The sequence below is a fragment of the Pinus tabuliformis genome, chromosome 2_1, assembly GCF_031772625.1.
Source record: "Pinus tabuliformis cultivar Carrire ecotype Pingquan chromosome 2_1, CPIR1, whole genome shotgun sequence".
In the NCBI taxonomy this organism is placed as follows: Eukaryota; Viridiplantae; Streptophyta; class Pinopsida; order Pinales; family Pinaceae; genus Pinus; species Pinus tabuliformis.
In genome coordinates, this window is record NC_142299.1 from 542,385,687 (window position 1) to 542,401,171 (window position 15,485).

General features: G+C 33.8%; 1 protein-coding gene across 1 annotated transcript; it reads left to right on the forward strand.

Moving 5' to 3' along the window:
* The first annotated feature begins 1,461 nt into the window (after positions 1–1,461).
* On the forward strand, positions 1,462–4,242 carry LOC149201427 (uncharacterized). Its single transcript, XM_089401270.1, has 3 exons — positions 1,462–1,907; positions 1,997–2,793; positions 3,620–4,242. The coding sequence occupies exons 1-3, from the start codon at positions 1,462–1,464 to the stop codon at positions 4,240–4,242; spliced, it is 1,866 nt and encodes a 621-aa protein (XP_089257396.1).
* Positions 4,243–15,485: the final 11,243 nt, after the last annotated feature.

Sequence of the window (15,485 nt, forward strand, 5' to 3'; positions counted from 1 at the left end):
ACATTGATCTCTTGCTTGCTAATCGATTCATGCTATCGTTCAAACTTGTAAAAAAAAAAGAAGAAAAAGGAAGCAAAATCTTAGTTATCTTGCTCCTCTCCTCTCAATAATAGATCCCAGAATAACATATGATTTTATAGTACTCCTAATTGCATATTTTTCCTTCTACCTAATCTACCTACATTCACTGACGTTCAAATAATTTTTTTTGTTTCTAAAACTTGTAATACATTCTCCAAACATGCAATACTTGTTTATGAAAACTAACACTAATTGTTTGTACTTGTTTAGATATGCCAAAAAACAATCAAAATGTGGACAAACACGAGCGGCGACGTCTTCTTTATGCACAGCAAAAGGATACAATAAATGCACGGCGGTGACTACTTTATAAAAACTGCAACAACCCTACTACTTCCTCTACATCCCTTCCCACCTCAAATGCTCTCCAAACTATACAAACCAACCCATCTCACCTTCATCAAATCCAATTTAACCCTCCCCTTAATGAAGAACACCGTCGCTTTCGAGAAAGTATTGATGAACTTTCCAGCATGCATGTTTGCACAATATGCAAAGAAGCATACCCAGGAATGAAAACAAAGCTTTTACACGGTAGGCTTTCTTGTTTTCGTTGTGCATCATCTAAATCCACCAATCGTTTTTCTGAACTAAACAACATGAACCCTGGTGAACAACCCTATGTCCTTCAACAGTTAACACAAGTTGAAGAAATGCCCATTGCACGTGTAAACCCCATTCTACAAGTCACTCATGCTCGTGGTGGTCAATACAAATATAGTGGCCATACAATTAGCTTCCGTCAAGACATCATCACTATTGCCAAATACTTACCCCAAATGATTTTTGACTTAGACATCCTCATTGTGAAAAGGCAAAATCCATCTGAAAAGGCTTATGAATTCTTCGTTTGCAAATCATGTGTCCTTGCAGCCCTTGAATACAAAACAAAAAATGACCCTTACTACTGTGATGTTCAATTCAATTCATCTGCTATTTCTGCACTACCAGATCACCCTACTGATATTTCTTCTCTTCTCCATAATGTAACCACCTCCTCTTTTGAACCCCATCAAACCAATATTGATTCTACTTGTGATACTGATGTCATGCTACCTCCAACCCTCTTCTTTCGTTCCAATACTCCCAAATTCAAGTACTGAGCTTGAGCACATTTGTAATTATTTTCACTTGACCCATTCAAATTCAACAAGCTCTATCGATTGGCCTCCAATATCTTTACCAGCTATGAATGAATACAACACCATAGGCCTCTTTGCCATAGCATTCCCCACACTCTTCCCTACAGGCATTGCCATGATCATGCAACCAAGACTTACAAAAGTTGAGATGCATGAATATGCTTTACACTTGATGCACTACCATGATAACCGATTTGGCCAACACCTAAGATTCTGCTACTATCTTTATAACATTCTAATGCGCCATCGTAGCCAAACTACTGCTAGTGTTTTTGTGAAAAAGTACATCGAGAATAACTTGCCAACAACGGTTTCAGACCTACGACAGTGTCTTCGTGACTCTCCAGATTCAAGATTGCCAGAGCAAATAATGCGGTTCGGTTCAGGCCTACGGGGAACACGGTCTTTCTGGAACAGACGACGATCTGAGCTGACTGACATGATCACGCAAATAGGAAGTCCGACATTCTTTTTCACTCTTAGTGCAGCTGATACTAAATGGCATGACTTGCACATGATCATGCCTGCCAGTGTTCCTTCCAATTCAGTCAACCACTTCCAATTGAAAATCCAAAACATAATTAAGAACCCACATCTAACAGCCCAATATATGCATTGCAGATTTACAGTTTTTCTCGAAGAAATCCTGCAAAAAGGCCTCCATGCAGTAGACTATCGGTGCAGGTATTTTTTAATATCCATTTCCTTCTACATTAATTTTCTACATTGCATATATATGTTTTAACGAGATTTTACCTTCATATTATATTCAGATACGAATGGCAACATAGAGGATCCACACACATTCATGGCTTCCTCTGGCTACAAAATGCACCAAACATGGACACAATTGACTGGAACAATGCATTAGAAATTGCTAATGCACAAAAACATTTCGACCACTACGTAACTGCCTGGAATCCACGTCAAGCAGAACACCAAAATATTTCGCTTCACCAATCAACAATTCATAACCCATGTCTTCTTGACACAGCATCAATATTCACATCCAATCAGTTTGAAGACTATACAGAGCTTGTCAACTGCATTCAACGTCATACAAAGTGTCATGAGTCTTCTTGTCTTCGCAAGAAAGACAATGTACTTAGCTGCCGGTATGGAGTACCGTGGGAGTTGAAGCCCACATCTTCACTTTTCATTGATGATAAAGGTCATAAAACCTATGTCCCTGCATGCAATGATGAAATATTGAATATTCACAATGCCGATCTACTCTCTATTTGGAGAGCAAATGTTGATTTCCAACCGGTCCTTTCTTGCCATGCTGTGTTAAAATATATTTCAAAATATGCAGCAAAATCAGAAACAAGATCTGAGAGCCACCGTCAAATGCTATCACGGTTATCACAAAGTGCCATTCCAGAAGCACCTACTGCTGCTGTTATCAGAAAACTCCTTACAGAAACCATTGTAGATAGAGACATTGGAGCACAAGAAATATGCCCTATGTTACAAAAGCTACCTCTTTCTCTCAGCAGCCATACATTTCGGTCTTTGAATGTCAACAAGACTGTTTTCAAACGCGTTTCACAAGACACTGAGAACCCTGGTTTGACACCAAATTTTATCCTTGCATACATGAACAGGCCTGTCTCATTGGAATCACTGCCCCTCCTTGAAGCTTCACGCTCATGGTCATATTCTTCCCAGCGAAAAAAAAAACCAATGGAAACACATATTCCCACCAATGATTGTACATGTATTGCCCCGTTACAATGTCATTCCTTCCTCTGATGATCCTTCTTATGCCACTTTTTGCTGGAGTGAATTACTATTGTATTTCCCCTTCCGAACACTCCCCAATGATATTGGTTCAACTGATGCAGAAATTATTGCACATTGGGAACAAAAAAAGGGTACATATACACCATGGCATGTCCATCGAGAAATTGAAAACCCACAAACCCCACATACTGAAGATCAAACTACCCCCGACATCCCTCCTAATTCCATGCAGATGAATGAATGGCAAATCCTCTCTCAGCTGCACCCAGGTTACAATATTGCAATTGATGACCTTGACATGATTGGCTACCGTGACTTTGATGCCAACCACAATTGGTCACATAATACTATCCCTCCCCACTTGCAAGAAACTGCCATAAATTTCATTGAATTCAACCGCTCAACGATTCAAAACCAACATCATTCTTTTTCCAACCTCCCCCAAGATCACACATTATCTCCTACCCAAAACATAGCCTTCACCACTATTTTTTCACACTTTAAAACCCCTTCGCCAAAACCCCCACGCAAAATCATCATACAAGGAACAGCTGGGACAGGAAAATCCCATTTGATTAAATGTCTGCACCATGCATTTGTGGAAAACTCACCAGCAAACAAAAACCCTTTGTTGTTACTTGCACCAACAGGCGTTGCAGCTTTCAACATAAATGCCCTCACAATTCATTCCGCCCTTCGTATCCCTATCCAAACAATGCATCCTCTTGAAGGCCAACCACTCCTACAACTGCAAGAGCAACTCCGTCATGTAGAGTACATTCTCATTGATGAAATGAGCTTCATTGGTCCAAGAATGCTTACTCGCATTGACGATCGTCTAAGAGAGGCATTCCCTCTTCACCCAAATGCACCATTTGGTAATCGCTCAATTATCCTTGTCGGAGATTTAGGCCAGCTACCACCTATAAAATACATTCCTTTATACGCTGGGACATCGCGTGGCACTGCACTTTGGCGTAGCTTCGACATATTCATAACACTTTCAACCGTTTTTCGTCAACAAGGAGCTAGCCCGTCCCAGGTTGCTTTCCGGCAAATACTCACAAATCTCAGAAATGGAATATCTACACTTGAAGATTGGCAACACCTAATGTCAAGAACAAGTTCGTCTCTTACACATGAAGAGCAATGCACATTTGAAGAATCCATGCACCTATATGCAATAAACAACTTAGTTGTTTTGCATAATAAGAAAATGCTTAAAAAATTGAACATCCCAATAGCGCTTTGTTCTGCAGAACAACAAAGGTAGAAAACTCCTACTACAACAGAAGATGAGCATTTGCCTGTAAAATTGCTCTTATGCAATGAACAAAAAGTTATGCTCACCAGCAACTTATGGGTACATGCAGGCCTCGTCAATGGCACACTTGGGAAGGTCATCTCAATATTTTATTCTATTGGTTCAAAGCCCCCAGAATTACCATCCTTCGTGCTTGTCGACTTTATACAATACAAAGGAACACCATGGGACATTTCACACCCAGCATATGTACCCATTTCTCCCATCACAAGGGGTGCACGCCGTTAGATACCACTTCAAATGGCATGGGCTTTAACGATACACAAGTCACAAGGAATGACATTAGACAAAGCAACAGTAGACATCGGCACCAAAGAACGACAAGGGCTAACGTTCACTGCAATTTCAAGAGTGCGGTCATTGGCAGACATTCAAATCAATCCAGCATTCCCATTCTCACACATTGCAAAAATGCACGAGAATCCATATCTTAAGCGTAGACAACAAGAGGAATCATTGCTTGCATCAAAATCTATGCAGGAGAATATACTCTAGCCAATCATACAACCTGTTTTCCAGAATTACCCACATGGTAAACACCAGTTGCTGCAATAACCAAATTTCACATACATTTGCTTTCTATTACATTTAACCTCATATGATTTTATATTAGTTTGAAATCATTTATTTTATTTCAAATATTCAAACAAAATATTTCCTGCCAAGAACAACAAGGTCTAGCATTCACTGCAATTTAGAAATTTCTTTAAAAATTTATTTATTTTACTTCAGCGCTTTAAAAAGCATGCTTTCGTCAAACACATCCATTGTCACTTACAATGTTTTCTTTTTGGATGGAAACAGGTATGAATATAGGCTATTTATGATTGTTGTATGAGTATTGCCAAGAAATTCAGCATCTTGCCCCAACAAACATTGCCTCTTTACCGTTTGCGTCCAACCATTGAATTGTTAAAGAAGGTAAAACAAATACTCAAGATAATAATTCACATCCATGAAAGTGACACACAGAGGAAAATGCAGCGTCAATTGCAGGAACAACTCTGTTGTCGATGCCATGCCCCATCATGCATATATAGCTGCTCATTGTCAATTACATCTATATGTAATAGAATGCTCTTATTGTACATATGTTTAGAAGCCAAAGAATACTTTCATTGTATATATGTTTAGTTATTACCTACCAAACATGTCTCTATGTGTAGACCATATGTAAAATTTCAAAAAATACATTGCAAAGCATGTAACTATCTCCTGTATAATTGCTTGTGATAAACACACAATACCAAGTAAAATATTTAGAAGTATTCAATTGTAATAAGTCTAGTATGTTCCACCAGACATGATGCATAGTTATGGAGTGTCATAAGTGTTTCTGTACCTACAATTTTAATAAAAACTCAGTTTACATAGATTTGGCCTTTTGAGTGTGGTTTCTATTGTTCATGGAATGCCAGATGTTATGCTACTCACGTTAAGTTATCTTTGTTTTTGTTTTCAAATATGTTATATAGGAATATGTATACCTTACATGGGCTTCTGCAATGACATTTATAGAGTGGTTAGTTGTTTGTTTTTAAATTAGAATACATTTACATGAAATTTTCAAATTCTCTTCTTTTTTGTTTCAGTCATGTCAGCATTTTTAAATACATGTGAATGAATAGAAAGTCTTGTGGTTTTCTTTAGGTATTTCTGCTTTGACATGTTGCTTTGTTCTCTTTTTCACTTCCAATATAAAGAACTTACATTCCCAGTCTGTTCTGTCTCCTATATCTTTTACTCTATTTCAGATTTAATAAACTTTACAATATCAATAGCAGTTGAGAAGGTGGCCCGACCTTTTATAAAAATTCAACAATTCCAACTTCATAAATCTATCGGCCTCTCTTTGTACCTTTGAGACAATTGATAGTTATATTATCATCTTACAAAGCATTTGTCATTTTAAAATAATTGATTTTAATACTATAATATAATATTCAGCATCCAACACATGTAAAGGATTTAATACATGTAAAGGATTTAATAGGCGTACTCGTATTTAATTATTTAATTCAATGGTTATTTCACACATTTATCAATTAACACAAAATTAGTTAAGTCATAAGACGTTCTCTCTGAAATGAACTTCCTTATCTGCCTACTTGTCATTTTTCTGAAAACATGTAAAGGATTTAATAGCCGTACTCGTATTTAATTCAATGGTTATTTCACACATTTATCAGTTAACACAAAATTAGTTACGTCATAAGACGTTTTCTCTGAAATGAACTTCCTTATCTGCCCACTTGTCATTTTTCTGAATAATTGATTTTAATACTATAATATAATATTCAGCATCCAACACATGTAAAGGATTTAATAGCCGTACTCGTATTTAATTCAATGGTTATTTCACACATTTATCAGTTAACACAAAATTAATTACGTCATAAGACATTCTCTCTGAAATGAACTTCCTTATCTGCCCACTTGTCATTTTTCTGCACTGGTAGATAATATGTTAGATGATTGAAATAGGTTTAGTGGTTCGATCAGAGGAGATAATTAGTTAGAAAAAAAGATTTATTATGCCCTAACCGCCTTAACCACCTTACACACAAATTATATCCCTCCCAAATGGTTTCCGCTTCGCGTAGTGGATTGCAGGCTGTGGGGGCTCACCCATAGCCTATAGGAACAACTATGGATATCTCAATCACAGAACTCAGATTGCAATTCAGCTTGGTGCAGAACATTTCTTCTTTGGATACAAACTCCCTCGATACAGTGTACCACAACTAATGGACCATCTGTGACTCTAAGGGTTACTGTGACTTCTAATGATCACTCCATTTTTTGTTTCATGTACAATTACAAAAATGGGATATGCATTGCTGGGAATTGGTAATTTCGGGAGCATGTGCAATGAAGAATTGTATTTTTGGATTGTGAGGTAGTTAGCATCGGTATGATAATTTTAATGCTTTTTGATTTACATAAATGCCTAGAGCATTGGCTTGTGTTTTGGATTTGTTGGGTAGGTTAGGTTAATGTTACTACCTTGTTTTTAATGATTATTGCTTCATTGTAGTAAATGTCAGTCCAAAGGAAACTTTCTGACTGGGATAAGAAAAATTGTTTTCCAGGTTATATGGATGCCTATCTGTGATGTTCTGAGCTATTTATCATTATATAACATTGAATAATATACAACAACAACCTATTTTTCATTAAAAATGTGTGTGCTTGATTGTTAAAATCTATTTTCCCCCTCCTTCTGTATGTTAGGGGTTGAAGGGTTAGTTGTTTTCGGTGGTTTCAATGTTTATGTGATATTTTTAGGGTATGCCACCTATAATAAGGGTGAAGAAAACAATATTGAACCCTATTGCATCTATTACTATGGTGATGAGGCTGTGAAATGTTAGTGGAACCCAACAGGAATTGAAAGTTGTCTCCATGGACTATCTTTGTTTTTCAATTCCTAAATTATTTTAAACAATAGTGATTCCATTTGCCTCTTGTTGTGTTTCTGCGACTGTGATTCGTTAGTGTATAACCTATAAAATGGATTATAGCTCTGTTTCCTGGAGTCATGAGAACGTTTGTTAAAAGTTGTGTCCATGAGCTAAGTTTGTTTCTCAGTTTTGAAATTAGTTTAAACAATATTTCTGAGCCCAAGCTACGTCTGTTGCAGTGGTGTGGTGAAGGCTGTAATTGTAACATGTAATAGGGATTATAGTGTTGTTTCCTGGAGTCATGAAAATCTTTGTTAAAAGTTGTTTGCATGAGCTACATTTGTTTTCAGTTCTGGAATTATTTTAAACAGTAAATCTCAGCTCGATTAGCTCGGTTGCGGTGATGTTGAGGCTTTGATTCAGTTGTGTAACCTATGGCATGGGTATTACCTATATTTGTTGTAGTCTCTTTTAAATTAATTTTTTTTTTTTAATGTCTAACGTGTCTTTCAATATGGTTTCAAGGATAAACTCCTCTATTTTAATTTTGGTTTGTGTTTTCATTTAGTTAATATATGTGTTTTCATTTTAAATCCTTATTTTAATCATAATTGTGAGTCTAGCTGCCTCTGTTTCTATATTGCTGAGACTTTGATTTGGTGTGTAACCTAAAACATGGATTATATCTCTATTTCCTGGAGTCATGAGAAGGCTTGTTAAAAGTTGTGTCCATGAGCTATGTCTGTTTCTCAGTTTTGAAAATATTTTAAAATTATTTTAAACAGTAGATCTGAGCCCAAATTGCTTCTGTTGCGGTGTTGTGGTGATGGCTGTAATTGTAACCTATAACAAGGATTAAAACTTTGTCAAAAGTTGTCTCCGTGAGTAATTACACATAATCCTTATTTTAGTCATAATAATGAGTCCAACTGCCTCTATTGTTGTATTGCTGAGACTATTAATTGGTAATGTATATCCTAAAACAGGATTTATAGTTCTATGTCCTAGAGTCATTAAAAAATCTTTGTTAAAAGTGGTCTCCATGAGCTACGTTTGATTCTCAGTTTAGTAACTATTTTAAACAGTAAATTTGAGCCCGATTGGCTCTGATTTAGCTGTGTGATAGATGGGATGGATAATAGTTTTGTTTTCTTTAGTCTTTTTAAAATTATTTTCTATGTTTACAAGTCTTTCTATATGGTTTCATGGATAACTCTGTTTTATTTTAATTTTATTTTGTGTTACCATTTACTTTATGTTTGTGTATTCATCTTAAATCCTTATTTTAACAAGAAGGGCTGTGGAGGCAGCAAGTCCCTGCTAAATTTGGACAGACTAAAAATTCAAGATTAGATAGCAACCTCCATGGTAGTTACTTTCAGAATGCTCCCAATCATATAAGAAATCCAACAAGGTTGGTTGGTCTCATGCAAATTACAATTTTACAATTTTGACACGTCACAGCAAGTATGGTGTCAAGGCATGGTGTGAATTTCATCTTATATTAATACCCTTATGAGCTAGCATTTATGAGCTAGAATTTAATGTTCTCAACTAATGTAAGCATTAGTTCAATAGTTTCAAAATGCAAGCAACCAGTTTCAAAATGTGTCAAAATGCCGAGCAGATAGATATGGTTTTGCCTCCCCGCCTCGGGAAGAGGCCAAATAAGACTGCGAAAAAGAATGCAGTGTGAAATATGTATTATCGACCTAAAAACTTTGCTTAAAAATAATTGAACTAATGCTAACTTCCAAATTTCGATTACTATAGTCCCATACCATTGCCAGATGGCGGGGACTAATAATACGGACTAATAATACCAATGTGGGAATTTGCATAATTTATTTCAAGGGTAACTCTATTTTATTTTACGGTTGGTTTCTATTTGCGTTTAGCTTTTGTTTGCATTGTACTAATTGCTTTATTCCAGACCCCTGTGTGATGAGGTTAGCTTGATTACTAAGCCATAAGAAGTATAGATGGAAGGTGCCCTTCTACATGAAAATTGATCAAGAAAATACCCATTGGCATATATTTTATTAGCAACATTTTAAAATGTTACAAGTCTATAGAAGTTAGGTTTCATTATGCAATATATTAAATACTAAAGTTGATGTTGCAATCAATTGTTTTTAATCAATCAAATTTGTGGATGTATGGTAGCTTCTATATTTTTTTTCACAAATTGTTCAGTTAACAAAAGATTTGAAAGTAAATAAATGGTTGGTATTTCATTCATTTGTATTTTTTTAAAATGTCATATATTTAAACCCTAATTTTTTTTGCAATTAGAACTTTGGGTGAAATGTTTGAAGTTCTATACAAATTATGAGATAATGATGTTGAGTCAAAATATTGTTATTTGAAAATACTTTTTATTTGATCAAAGAGAAGTGCTCCCAGAAAACCCTTTTTATTTGATCAAAGAGAAGTGCTCCAAGAATGGATTGGTTGTTTCCTACAATTGTTGAATTTTTTTATTGGTTTAAATTTTTGATTGATTGTTCTTCATTTAAATTTTTGATTGATTGTTCTACAATTCTTGAATTTTGTTTTGCTCTTCATGTGAAAATTATCTTCCTCTATTATTACCCTTATCTGGAAAACCAAGTGGGCTCCAAGAATGGATTGGTTGTTTCCTACAATTGTTGAATTTTTTTATTGGTTTAAATTTTTGATTGATTGTTCTTCATTTAAATTTTTGATTGATTGTTCTACAATTCTTGAATTTTGTTTTGCTCTTCATGTGAAAATTATCTTCCTCTATTATTACCCTTATCTGGAAAACCAAGTGGTCCGTTAATGTGGGTTTCTTTTCTTTAATTTTTATGTACATACTATGTTTTTAAGATTTTCTTTTAAATGAATTTTAGTTAAAATTTAGTTATGATAGCAAATTTGACAAAGTTTATTCCCAAAAAAATATAAATATAAATAAAATAATCGCTAAATAGAAAATAAAAATATAAAATATTTAGAATTTATCCCTCCCTTAATTTTTTTTAAGAATTTTTTTAGGCAACATTATTTTTGCATCAATCCACAAATTAGAGTAGCTATTATATGACATCAATTATATTAAGCATCCAAGCATCGAAATATAATTAGGGAAGCCATATAAATTATACTTTTCAAGTTGCTAAAATTAAAGAAAACTGTTATAACTTATTTAAAATAACCATAGATATTAAATCTTGGTTTATTATGCAAATTATTAATCTAGATTTGTGAATTATTAATAGTATCTGGGAAAAAAACAATAACACTAATAATAGAAGTGTTTATATATATATATATATATATATATATATATATATATATATATATATATATTAAAAAAAAATTGGAACCAATAATATAATAACTTAACACAAGCACATTAATAAATGTGGTTAATATACTAATAAGTTTATATCATTGTTATTGTTAATTATAATTTTTATTATAATAAAAATGTTTTAAAATTAAATTAATAATAAAATATTTAAAATTAACATATATTAAAGTTCCTGTCAACTGGCCCAAAAATTTGGTTGTTGAATGTTTGAAGTTCTCGTACAAATTTGAAAATACTTTTTATTTGATCAAAGAGAAGTGCTCCAAAACGCTTTCTATTTTTATTTGATCAAAGAGAAGTGCTCCAAGAATAGATTGATTGTTGCCAACAATTGTTGAATTTTGTTATTGGTTTAAATTTTTGATTGATTGTTCTACAATTGTTGAAAACACTTTTTATTTAATCAAAGAGAAGTGCTCCCAAAAAAGACTTTTTATTTTATCAAAGAGAAGTGCTCCAAGAATAGATTGATTGTTGCCTACAATTGTTGAATTTTGTTATTGGTTTAAATTTTTGATTGATTGTTCTACAATTGTTGAATTTTGTTCTAGTTTTCATGTGAAAATTAACTGTCTGTATTATTACCTTTATCTGAAAAACCAAGTGGTTGGTTAATGTGAGTTGCTTTTATTTAATTTTTATGCGAGATGTCTTTAGTGTGACTTTTTGGAAGCTTTTCCGATGGGTTGTTCTGGTCTAATTTCTCTAAAATCCGACAAAAATTTATTGAAAACACAAGTTTGATGGGTAACCCTTGCACAATCCAAGTTTCGTAGGGGTTTTTTAGGGTGATGAATCCATATATAGAGTCAAAAAACAAGTTTGAATAACACAAATCACAATTTTTCGGTCGGAAAGTAAAAAAATTCGCACTATAGAAAACTCCAATTTTATGTACATACTATGTTTTTAAGATTTTTTTTAAAATGAATTAATTTAGTTATCTTTATTTTCCATTTGAGAGCAAATTGACCAAGTTTATTCCCAAAAAATATAAATAAAAATAAATTAGTCACTAAATAGAAAATAAAAATATAAAATATTTAGATTTTATCCCTTACTTTAGTTTTTTTAAGAAATTTTTCAGGCAACATTATTTTTGCATCAATCCACAAATTAGAGTAGCTATTATATGGCATCAATTATAATAAGCATAATTAGGGAAGCCATATAAATTATACTTTTCAAGTTGCTAAAATTGAAGAAAATTGTTATAACTTATTTAAAATAACCATAGATATTAAATCTTGGTTTATTATGCAAATTATTAATCTAGATTTGTGAATTATTAATAGTATCCAAGGAAAAAAAGCAATAACACTAAAAATAAAAGTATTTATAATTATGATAAGTAAGTGTCTATATATATATATATATATATATATTTAAAAAAAATGGAACCAATAATATAATAACTTAACACAAGCATGCCCCCAAGGGTTAGTTTAACTGGTCGAATCCCTCGTTGTTAAGTACCTCCTCCCTCGTTGTTAAGTACCTCCTCGATTGAGGTCACAGGGTCAATTCTCCATGACACCCTTGGGTTTCCTAAGTGAAGAAAAAAATAAATAAATAAATAAACTTAACACAAACACATTAATAAATGTGGTTAATATACTAATAAGTTTATTATAATAAAATATTAAATTAAATTAATAATAAACTATTTAAAATTAACATATATTAAAATTCCTGGTAGAAACACTTTTCACTCAACATAATATTTAAGAAATTACAATATTTAATATATTAAATATAATTAATTTATTTTTAGGATAATTTATATCATTATTTTAATAATAAATATTACTCTATTATATTATTTTTGATAATCATAGTATTACTTTATTTTATTATATTACATCAATAATAAATTAAAAATTATTACAAAATTATATTAATAATTATATTAATTAAACCAAAAATATTTGAAATTAATAGTTATTTGTAAAAAGGCATCTTAATCATAATCATAGACTTATTTTCCAATATGAATAGGTAATCAATTTATATAATAATTACACCGCCCTTGGATTAATAGTTAGGAAAGGAAAATAGTTACTCGGCACAGTTAGGGAAAAAATGCATACAACCTCCCAAACAATAGTCTTTATTGCGCGGCAGGGGCAGGACCTCGAACAATAGTCTTTATTGTGCAGCAGGGGCAGTACCAATTCTCTTCTGCCAAATGCAAAGAACTTTCAGACAAGTGCTACCAAATGCAAATAACTTTCAAACGAGCGCTACCAAATGAAATTAACTTAGAGATATGCGAGCTTCATTGTGTGGTCGAGTATTTGAAGATGACAGAAGCTAGAGGAATCATTTCTGTGGAGACCTGGGTATTTAAATGTGAAGGCATCCTTCGAACCAAGATTGTTCTACTCATTTTATGAGTCAATAGAGCCAAATATGCCCATTGTAGAGACACCCATAATTATATGGATGCAAGGCGGCAAGCATGAATAGTAACTTCTACGAATTGGGGCCCTCGCGAATCTCGTCAGACCTAAAACTATATCAAAATGACTCACCATGGAACCGTAAATTCAATGTTTTATTCGTTGATAGTCCAGTGGGTTCAAGCTACAGCATAATAGAGAATGGGACCAGGACATCCCTACCGACCATAACCAGGTTGCAAACCATCTCTATACCGCTTTGGAGAAGTTTTACAGCTTCGTTCCAGAATTCAGTAACCGCCTTTTATTTGTGGCGGGTGAGAGATATGCATGTAAGTATGTTCCTGCTTTTTGTCATTGTATTTTAATTAAACCTAAAAAGAAATCAATGGAGAATGCATAATTGGGTTCACTTGATGGCTCAAAAATTCCATTCCATCTTAGTGGGCTTCGAATTGGAAATGGGCTGACAGGCCCAAAAATTCAAGTGCAAACATATGCCAGTGTTGCATACCATTTTGGGTTGATTGATAGAAACCAGAAAACCCATGCGGAGGAAATGACAGAACGGGTTTTGGAATTCATGCATAAACAAGAGTGGTTTCAGGCCTACAAGGCTAGGAAATATTTGTTGGACTGGATTCAGAATGTGACTGGTATTGCAACTCCTTTGGATGTGAGGAGGAGTGTTCCTTACCACTACTCTCCTGATTGCACCTTTCTTGAACTAGAGATCAGTGAATGGGGCATTGAATGTCCCACTCTTGCAACTGGATACATGGGATCATCACCGAGTTCTTCTAAAGGTACTATTTTTAGAGGTTGTATGTTTGCAAGCTCCACTATCCACATACCAGTCGACATCAGACATGATGTCAGATGACAGGCACCACTTGAGCTGATGCTTTTGCACTCCTTGCAAGTTGCTTCTCGCGTTGTTTCTTGTCGTTCCCCTTCTTTTGATGACATTGGAAGGAAAGTGCCCAAGCTTTTGACATGTGAAGCATTTGATGTGGCTCAAGTCCTTCTTTCTCTGGTTACAAGAACCTTACTTCTCTTTCTTCCCTTTTTAACCCTTCTTAGTTCCTCTTTTCTTGTTACTCTGATAATTCATTGAATAACATACTTCCATTTGAATTTAAGACAATCCAACAATCCTCATATAGAGGGTTTATATTAATTTTATAATATCATTATAGGTAAACATTAATACTCATCCTCATATACTTTAATCTACGAGATTCTTTCATAAATGTCACTCCATTGAATTCTAGACAATCTAGTAATTTTTAGGTAGATGTTTTGAGGGTTGTATAACATGTTTTTTTTATCATATTTGTTTAGAATTTGGGTGTTTGGGAGAGACATTATGCTCCTCCTCAATACCTGCAATAGTCTCCAGTAATGTCTCCTTCTACTTGAAGTCATTCCATAGCCTGCTAAAAATGGGAAGTATTTTTTGGCGCAGATGTCATAGCCAAAAAGCCAAAAAGTTTCCAAAAGGAACATGACCTATTTAATGCAATGGGTAATAGCTCTTTACCCTTCACCTCCTCTCAATTTCTTGTTGTTGTATGTGTGATTGACTATACCCATATTGTTGCATTGCAATATCGCCTAAATAAAAGTTAAAATAGATCAGCAGCCTAACAAAGAACCCAACAACCCAACAACCTAATCACAACTTCATTGTGCTTTTCTCAAGCATGGATCACAACATCACATCTGACCTTGTAGCCTCCTAACAACTCCCTTTCATAGGTAGTGGTCCTACTATCTATTCAAAGATTTTTAGAAGGCTTCATCAAACCTCTTTTGACACCATTATGAATTTGTATAACATATTGTAAACAAACTCTTCTTCTAATGGAAACTAACACTGTCTAAATTTAAAGGCTAATCAAAAATGCAATCTGAATCTCACTATAATCTATAAACACAATTGGAATACATACATTGGAACACATAGATCAATTCCAAAAGCCCATGTCACTGTTATTCCAATGCTACTAAATAAAACTCTGCTAGAAAGTATTTTGTGTAAGA